Source organism: Aythya marila, assembly GCF_965140915.1.
Source record: "Aythya marila genome assembly, chromosome: 16".
NCBI lineage: Eukaryota > Metazoa > Chordata > Aves > Anseriformes > Anatidae > Aythya > Aythya marila.
In genome coordinates this window covers 1,489,713-1,498,415 of record NC_139057.1, presented here as the reverse complement: position 1 = coordinate 1,498,415, position 8,703 = coordinate 1,489,713, and the positions used below count along the sequence as shown (strand labels likewise).

Below are 8,703 nucleotides of genomic sequence, written 5' to 3'. Positions count from 1 at the left end.
TTGCTGACACATCTGGACTTTTCCAAGAAGCTGCAACAGAAAACGGATCACTTGGGCTTTTGCAAACTTATGAGCTGGTTGAAATGATGAAGAGTCACACCGCAGCACTTGTAGAGGGATTACTCAAAATAGTTTGAATGGCTTTGTTTCTTGCGCTGCCTCCCTCGGCACGCTGCCCAGATTAGAAAAAGGCAACGTTAACACCCTGTGCCACGCTGCTGGTGATGAAGCAGAGTGATAAGCTGCTCACAGCTGTCACTGGGATGTGAGCGAGTCGCTGGAGGTGGCAGGTCTGGGGTGGCACGCTATGGGAGTCCCCGTGTGCCATGTGCTGGATGCAGCACGCCTGCAAACAGAAAATAATCTGCTTCTCGCCATACCACGAGGCAGCACCACCATTTCTTTCTGTTTGGAATTTAATAATGGCAAAAATGTGCCAGATGGATTTTCTTAGAGAGGGAAATACCATGGCCAGGGGGCAGAAATGGCTTCTCCAGGCAATCTCTTCCTGCCAGGGGGACAAGAGTTTGGTGAAACGAGGACCTCCAGCTGCTCGTTCTCTGTCCCTTCTTTTGCTTGACCAAGAAACCTCTGAGAAGGGCTCTGTGGGATCGCTGCCCGAGCAGGGGAAAGCTCAGCTCTGCTCAGCCCTGCCTTCCTGACCCGAGGAAATATTTTATAAAATACAGCATCATGCTCTCATGGGCTTGGCTTCATCCGTGTGTCGTTTCACACGTTTGAGAGCTGCAGGACGTGCAGAAGCATTGGTTTTTGTAACTGCTCTTGCAAAATTGGGTTTCTTGCTAATATTCAGAGAAAAGCCTGGAAAGCAAGGAAATGCCTCACTCTCTGTAAGTAGCCACTTACCAAAGCAAGAATACAGTTAATCTCTTTCCTAATGAGCTGGTTGTTTTGTTTCTGTTCTGAATTCTTTCAGCTTGATTTAGGAAAAAGTGTGTGTGAGGCGGGGGGTTTCAGTGACACACCACTAAAATTGAGGACAGCTATATAGTCATAGCACTGCAAGGCAGGGGCAATAAAGAGATAAATATCTACTTCCTTCATGATGTGTAACTCTTATGTCACTTGCTTCCCAAAACCCAAAAGGAGTGCCCAGCATAGGTTTTCCTTTCCACGAACAGTCAGTGGTTTGCATCAGTTCCTCTCACCATATATTAATGCGGATATTTTAGTAACCAGTCCTGTTTTCACTTTCTGGACATTATCAAATAAGGTACTAGCTCTGTCTCTTCTCGTAAATTCAACTTGTTTCAAGATGACAAGGGACTGCTCCCTGGCCCTTGCAGCACATCCTGACAGCTGGTTCCTGGAGACCCTGCTCTACAAGGGGCCAGGGGAAGCAGGGATCTCGGGGGAGGAAGCGGCACTAAGCACGTGTAGGAGGACCACACTAGGGTCATGGAAGATTCAAACTGACAGAACTGTTAAGTTCTGCTGTTAAAACATTAAATAGCGAGCAGATAAACTGCAGATAAGGACAAGCCCATGAGGGAGGGCTGCTCTCACATCATTGTTACACGTGTTACATTCCTCTGTCCTGCCTGCAAGAAGGCAGCAGCACAAAACCAGACTTGAGAAGCTGGTGCAATGCAATTCCCACGACACAAGAAAGCAGCTGAGATTCATAGCTCTGGTCGCCACTGAACACTTGCATGCCTCTCCTGTGCTGTGGTTTCCCTCCAGTGGCATAAGCAGTAAGTTGCAGTTCTCCCAGAGGTGGTTTTTGGAGAGTAGACAAAGCACTGAGCTATCTTATTTAATAATTTCGTACTGGTTGCAGCTCCCAGGTTTCACTCACCTCCTATTCCGCTGCTTGCCCAGGCCTAGAGCACATACATGCACTGAGACAGGAATCCAAAAAGAAGTTGCTGGGACCTGCTCAGAAGCAGCTAAGGGGGTTGCAAAGCTGCTGAGAGCAAAACATTAGCATTGACCCAGTCTGCTTTTCCAGGGTCTTTTTTTTTAAAAAAAAAAAAAAAAAAAAAAAAAAAAAAAAAAAAAAAAAAAAACACTCCTGTAATACAATAGTTATTGCTACACTTGTTAAAAACTGAGTCCTTTTAAAGGACAAGAGATCAGCATTACTGCCTTCTTGACACCGTATCTCCAAATCTTTTTCGGTTCATTTTTACCAAATTATATATAAACACAGAAATCCTGCAGGTTGATATTTGCTGTAATTTTTCCCACTTACATTTGGAATCTTGGAAGTTTTTGTTAAAATATGGCTCACCTTTCAGTTTTAAGATATCAACTATTTATGTTAATTTTCCAAAATTCCACTGGTATGAAATCTGCCTACAGGCTGAGGAAAACTTACTTACAGGGGCACTGAGACTCTGCTGCCATTGTTCTTCTGTGTGGTAAAACAAATTTAAAAAAAAAAAACACAACAGAAACAAAAACTACCAAGACATGAAATGGTTTTATTTATAGTTTAATTAAAAGAAGCTACTGATACATTTTTTAAAAAAAGTTAACTACTTATTCCCACTACTCACAGAGAGTGGAAGTATCAAGGATTTTTTTTCTCATCCAACTTAATTTATTTTGAAGATTAAAACCAGGTAGTTCGTTTTTCTTCTTGGAAGGTAAAGGTCAAATAACACAGGCCTGACACGAGTATCATTACTAAGCATAAAACAAAACCTCCGTAGAAGCATATTTCCAAAAAATTCCAGCACTATGGAAGGAAGTCGGGCTTTGGGATGCACCGCGGGCACAAGGGAGCATCTCTGTTGACTATCCAACCACTGGAATTTGTTTTAAAACAAAATCTTCCTTTCTGTATTTTCTGCTATTGGGAGACAGCAGCTGCTGATGAACACCAACAGAATGTGATTCACTTCTTCTAGGAACGCCACTGTGGTAAGTCTGGGTAGTCTGGCCTCTGGCCTGGTAATGTAGCCAGCTCAATTCCACTGTAGTACTCTTGTAGGCTTTTTCCAGGAATTGGTATTACCTGAAGGGGCCAACTGATGACAGCCTCCTCCAAGACATAAAATTTAGTCTAAGAGAAGACACAATAGAATTTACAGGCTAAAATACATTATTTACCATCTTAGTTCCAGCAGAGGACGATACTGCTTTGTCTTCTGCCAGTGGTAAGAGAGATGGAGAACTTTCAGACTTGATCAGATTGTAGGAAATATTACACATCTTGGTGCGCAGCCTGTAATCCAGACTCCAGGATCAAACATATTTAAAAGAACCTTCATCCAGCTTGCTTTCGGCTTCAGACTCAGAGCCCGGTCATTTATTCCTGCTGAGCAGTATTTGCCGTTTCTGCTGGTGAGATTATAACCAGAAGAAAGCTTGGGTTAATCGCTTCTTCTTCACATCACTCAGGCATTGCGGGCACCTCTTAATCTATGAAAGTAAATGAACAAAATGCCTAGATTATATATTAACTTTCTGTCAAGTTTGCAATTGCCCAATATGAGATACAAGCCGTGATAGTCATTTGATAGTCCTTAAGATACTGTATCTGCTATTTTTAGATGCAGTATTACCACTCAGCCACTTATTTGATTGCTAGTCATAAATGGAGGAAAACAAAAAGCTGTTCAGTGAAGTAGCAACAAATTTTAGAGCAGTTGTCCCAGATTAATTACAGCTGCAACATACCTGGAAAACTAAGATACAGGAATAAGGAAACACAGAACCTGCAAGAGCTGTTGTGAAGTACTTGTTACCAGTAAACCCTGTAAGATCGTGCACAAGTTCCTTGAACTCCTGCTTCCTCTGGCACAGATGAGAAGGAAGTGGGCATACTAGGGTATCAGTGACACATGGGTTCAAGATTTTTGCAGACGTAAGAAATACATTTATTTCTTCATCCCACCACACATCTTTCTCATTGAACAGCAAGAGACTGGGTATGTGGCCAACCATTTCTTCACCCAGGTTTCAGTTTCTTTCTATACTAATCTTAAAATTGAAAATGCCTGGCCTTTAGCCATTTGGCCCATGAATAAACAACGTGTTTAAACATCGAAACACAGCAGTAGGCCTCTGCACAGAAATCTAAAACCAAATGAAGCGTGTACTAGCACACTCCACGTGATGCTTTCCCTAACACATTGACAATTACCTACCTCGCACCAGCACTAACCTCTAATGCCTCTCCAGCTGCAGTGACTTCTGTCTGCTCCTCCAAAAGCTTTGGATATATTCCAGAACTTATTCACTGCACTAAGCTGTTTCAATACCATAAATTAGAAAAACAATTTGCAAAACCCAAGTCACTGCATTTTGAATGACAGTCTGTTAGTCACTTCCTCGCTAAGGCACTGAAGTGAATTTGAACTGAAGAAATATAGTGAGTAACTTGTCTAAGATGAGTTTGTAAATCCAGCCCAGTCAGTGTCGACAAGCCTCTGATACCATCGGATGAGAGCTCAGACTACAGACACAACCTGTCACAGAACCCCGCCACTGCCATGAATGAAGTTAATTGTCTGTACAATGAACCAATGTGTGGAAAGAAATGATGATGGAAGTATTATGAGAAGGTTTCTCTGTGTTTGGTTTCAGGTAAACACGGACCAATCTTCCCGTTTGCAACCCTGTGTTCTCCACTGAGCCATTTTTCCCTTTCTTCTACACAACTGGTAGAGAATACACTTTTGCCTGATTGCGAGGAGAAATGTTTATCTGCATTGGTCCTAAGGTAATACCCAAGGATATTTGGCTTTTCAGTAACCAAACTGCACTTGAGTCAAGTGCACTTCAGAAACAAGCTACTGTATACTGGTATATACCACTAAATTATCACTAGAATTATATTTCATGAGTAAGATGAGAAAAAGTGACAAGACCATATAGTTTAATGATTTATACAACAAAGACGATAGAATGTCACTCATGCTGAGCCGTGAGCGGTGCTTGAACTTTAGAACAAAAGGCCTCAGCTGGTGAAAAGATGCTTCTTACACCCCCCCCCCCCCCAGAACAGGTTGTTGTTCAGAGCAAGAAAAACCTTATCAGAAATGCAGATTTTGATTTATGTGGTCTACAGAGGAGGCAGGTGGATCCAACTAGTGGTGTATTTAGAGACACAAAAGTTCCCAAGGTGCACTCACGAAGGATGGGATATCCACGGTGAGTTTTCTTGAGAACTGGAAGAACACTGTGTTTGTCCCTTTTAAACAAGCGGAGCATTAAATTGAACAAGAAGAGGTTCAAAATGACAGTGAAGAAAGGCTCTTCACGTAACATCTCACTAAGCTGTGGAAGTGTCTGCCATAGGATGACAGATGTTCATTTGTCTTAAAAAGTTATTGGACACAGCAATGGAAATCCATCAGAAGCTTCTTAATATACAGAAGCTACCTTTGGTTCAGGGAGCTCTTGTGCTGCAAATAGTTTCAGGGCTGAGAGATTAATCGCAAGAATCATCAGCCACGCCATGGTTCTTATGTCCTCTCCTAGCCATCCTTTTTTTGGCTGCCATCACAGACAGGATGGTGGGCTGGATGTACCTTTACTCTGACTCAGTATGTCTGCTATACCCTTATGATTTGCTCTAAACTGTCTCTTCCTTCTCATCTTTACAAATCCCAAGACTCTGTCACTCCAAAGGGCTGTGGTAAGCTACCACAAGGCAAAACTCTGATTCATCTTGCTAAACAAGACACATATTCTTGTCCCGCCACTATCTGGTACAAATGTGGGAAGAAGTTTCACATTAAATAGTGAGACTGTTCAGGTAAATTGCAAATGTGGTAGTTGTAATGAATGACCCATGAGGAATGACTCATTTCCCCAAACAGTTTTGTACTGACTACCTGAAATACAGTCTAATCCAGCAGGTCAGACCGTTTTAATCCCCAGCCTAAGAGGTAATCACAAAAGGGGCAATTAAAAAAAACGAGGCTGAGCAAGTCCTGTGATTTATCTATGAGCTAAGATGAGCATTACTTTGGGGATTAAGGAGAAAGCCAAACCTCAGAATCACCAACTTTCTCAAGACGAAAACCATAGTACAGCAGTACAATTGCTTAATATAAAACAGCTCTAGTTCTGTGATTTCTTAAGCTGACAAAATCACAATTACAAGTTACATCTTACTGGCAAAAGGAGTGAGTTCTTCCCCAGGTGTTTACAAGATAGATTTTTATGGGCTGAGACAGCACAGCAACCTCTCTTCTTATTTCTAAGAATGTCTAAGAATGGGATTATAAATGCTTACCTAACCTACAAACTCCCCAGTCTTGAGCAGCAGAGATTATAAATGCATGCTAGTAAAATCCTTGGCACGACTCTTGCTACAATTGGAATCTTTTCTGAAGCACAGTATGTTGTTCATGAAGCAGCAGCTGCTGATAGTCTTTCTCAGAAAACTGCCATTAGAACATCAATATACAGTTAGCAAAACCTAGAGAAAGAAAGAGGGGCCAATACTAGAAGTACTGCGAGCTGTAGAAGTGCCATTAATTGTGAGAATGGCAGACAGAATTTAGGAATTAAAGTAAACTCATTTCAAAGATTAAATGCCCTCAGGATGCAGAACTGAGACAACAAAGACCTTCTATTCGAATCAAGAAAGAATATGCGAATGCTTCTGAGACCCAAGACAGCGTGGCAGCCCTATTATATTTGGCAGAAAAGGAACAATTAAACTAAAGGATAACACAGGAGATACTTAAGCACGAATTTGCATCATCTCATGGTAGCGTCTTATAGGAGGTTTTTAGATTGCAAAAATTTATGAAACTAAGCAATATAATACAATAATGTCAAAAAAAAAAGTTGACTCCCCAGCCTGTTGCCTGCATAACTCTGGAGGGAAAAACATTTGAACGTAGCTCAGGAGGAGCTGCATCTGTGTCAAAACCAGTGTAAGGACAAGGTTTGCCTCCACTCACACTGCAGAACATGGAAAAGGAAGATGACAGAGGAAATGCTCAAGTGCTAAGACTTCCATCAGGATTTGGGTGTCCTCTCTGTAAACAGAGGAATTCTGTTTCCACATCTGTCCACACAGTTCTCTTGAAAAGCACAAGATTCCCTAGCAGCTTCGGGAAAAAAATGAAACTAATAAACAAGATAACCTTTAAGAACTGCTCCCAACATGTTTTGCAGCGAGTGAAGGCACAGAATGGACATTTAAAAGGCACGTCATCCTCAGATTTGCAGGCAGAGCACTGGTATCTTCCTAGAGCACAGAGAAAGAGAGAGAAAGAGAGAGAGAAAAAGAGAGGGGAGAAATGACTAAATTTCAGTTAGTACCTGTGAAATTCTCATGCACGTGTGCTTCCAGTGTGGTCCAGAAGCCAACGACCATGAGTTTTATGAAGAGGTTCCTGTATGTTAATAACGCAATACATGGCCCTGTTGCATTATTTCTTTCATATGACCTCATTCAATCTCTCAGTGCTTCAGAACCCCATTTAGAAACTGAGGTTACATCCTTGCTTTACAAGGAAGTTGTTGAGAAAAATCTCCAAGTTCTCAGGAAACTATTACATCATTGTGATAAAGACAGCGAAGTACTTTGATATAGGAGATGCAAGTAGCAGAAAGTACAAGTTCTTCTAGGTAAACCATACAAAACATTATTGCACCTGTGCAAATATAGGCATGAAACAATCCTCATTTAACGGAACATCAGCATAATTCTCAGTCCTATAACTTACCCTAATTCCTGAGAATTAGGGAGCTGCATCTAGGTAATCTCATCTATACTTACCACACTCTGGTTCCATCTCTAGGGGAAAGAGAGGTACAACTCCAGAGCACGTGGGTGCTCTCACATTACTGGTTTCTTTTGAATCTTCTTCAGTCTTTGGCAATTCAAGTTTATCTTCCTGGTTAAAGCAGAAGGAGGCAATCTCTCTCTGAGTTTTCTCTGGCACCTCACTCTTCGGAACAGCTGCATCTGATCATAAAACAATGGCATACAATACAGCGTAACGCAGAACACAACATACAGACTCTACAAAACGCAATTAGCAGTAAGTTCAGTAAGTTCTCATTGTAGAAAAACAACTTTTTTTTTCTTGGCTAAACTGATCGGCAACAGAAGTTTCTGGTATTACACAACATTACTGAAAAAGTCTCTTTACGCTGAAATAGTTCTGTGGTAAATTATTCCTAGACACAGTAGATCCTGATCCACTCTTCCCACTTTAGGTGCAGAAGTTCTACCTTCTGTCATTAGCCATTTCACAGCTTAAAGAAGATGGCACAATAATTGATTTTCTTCTTGTTTCCTCGTGCCCCCCCATCTCTTATTGCCTTCTATCTTATACTTTTTTTTTTTTTTAAACGTAATTTGGACATGGCCAATTGCTTTGATCTTCCTTTAGATACCTACTGTGAGAAGGCCCTAGCCCACGGCTAAGGTTTTTGGACTCTACCCATCAAAGTAACTAAATAAGAATCTAAACTTCAGAGAAATGTTCATGCCCTACCTTGTACATGGCTGTTTTCTGCCTTAGTGCACCACTTCTCCAAACTCGGAGGGCTGCTTTCACCTTGCACTGTGTGTTGCAATTGCTTCTCTTTCCCACCACAGACCATTCCAGTCAAATCTTTACACATCTGTTTGAACTGCTCTTTGTGATGAGGGCGCACAAACATGTAAAACCCTGTCCAGAAGAAAGTACAGTTAACATAAATGCCTGACCACGGAAGACTTGCTGTTTTGGAGGCAATTCTTTGGAAGCTGAACAATAT

At 41.5% G+C, this 8,703-nt stretch overlaps 1 protein-coding gene and 1 long non-coding RNA gene across 4 annotated transcripts in view; one reads left to right on the top strand and one right to left on the bottom strand.

Moving 5' to 3' along the window:
- LOC309884273 overlaps positions 1–8,703 on the top strand; it is a 31,305-nt gene that overhangs the window by 2,274 nt on the left and 20,328 nt on the right. The window contains exons 2-3 of the long non-coding RNA XR_014318589.1: positions 2,833–2,889; positions 4,558–4,693. This is a non-coding gene — a long non-coding RNA (uncharacterized lncRNA). The remainder of the gene's footprint in view (positions 1–2,832; positions 2,890–4,557; positions 4,694–8,703) is intronic.
- The window catches only part of RTEL1 (regulator of telomere elongation helicase 1), a 45,591-nt gene continuing 39,340 nt past the window's right edge, over positions 2,453–8,703 (bottom strand). Inside the window, exons 33-36 of one of the 3 annotated variants that reach the window (XM_082773057.1) lie at positions 8,439–8,615; positions 7,715–7,903; positions 7,077–7,180; positions 2,453–3,390 (exon numbers count right to left, since the gene is read on the bottom strand). In XM_082773057.1, the coding sequence (XP_082629183.1) occupies positions 3,319–3,390; positions 7,077–7,180; positions 7,715–7,903; positions 8,439–8,615 (542 nt within the window). In that variant the 3' untranslated portion in view covers positions 2,453–3,318. The remainder of the gene's footprint in view (positions 3,391–7,076; positions 7,181–7,714; positions 7,904–8,438; positions 8,616–8,703) is intronic. The other 2 variants (XM_082773059.1, XM_082773058.1) reach the window with 2 other exon arrangements.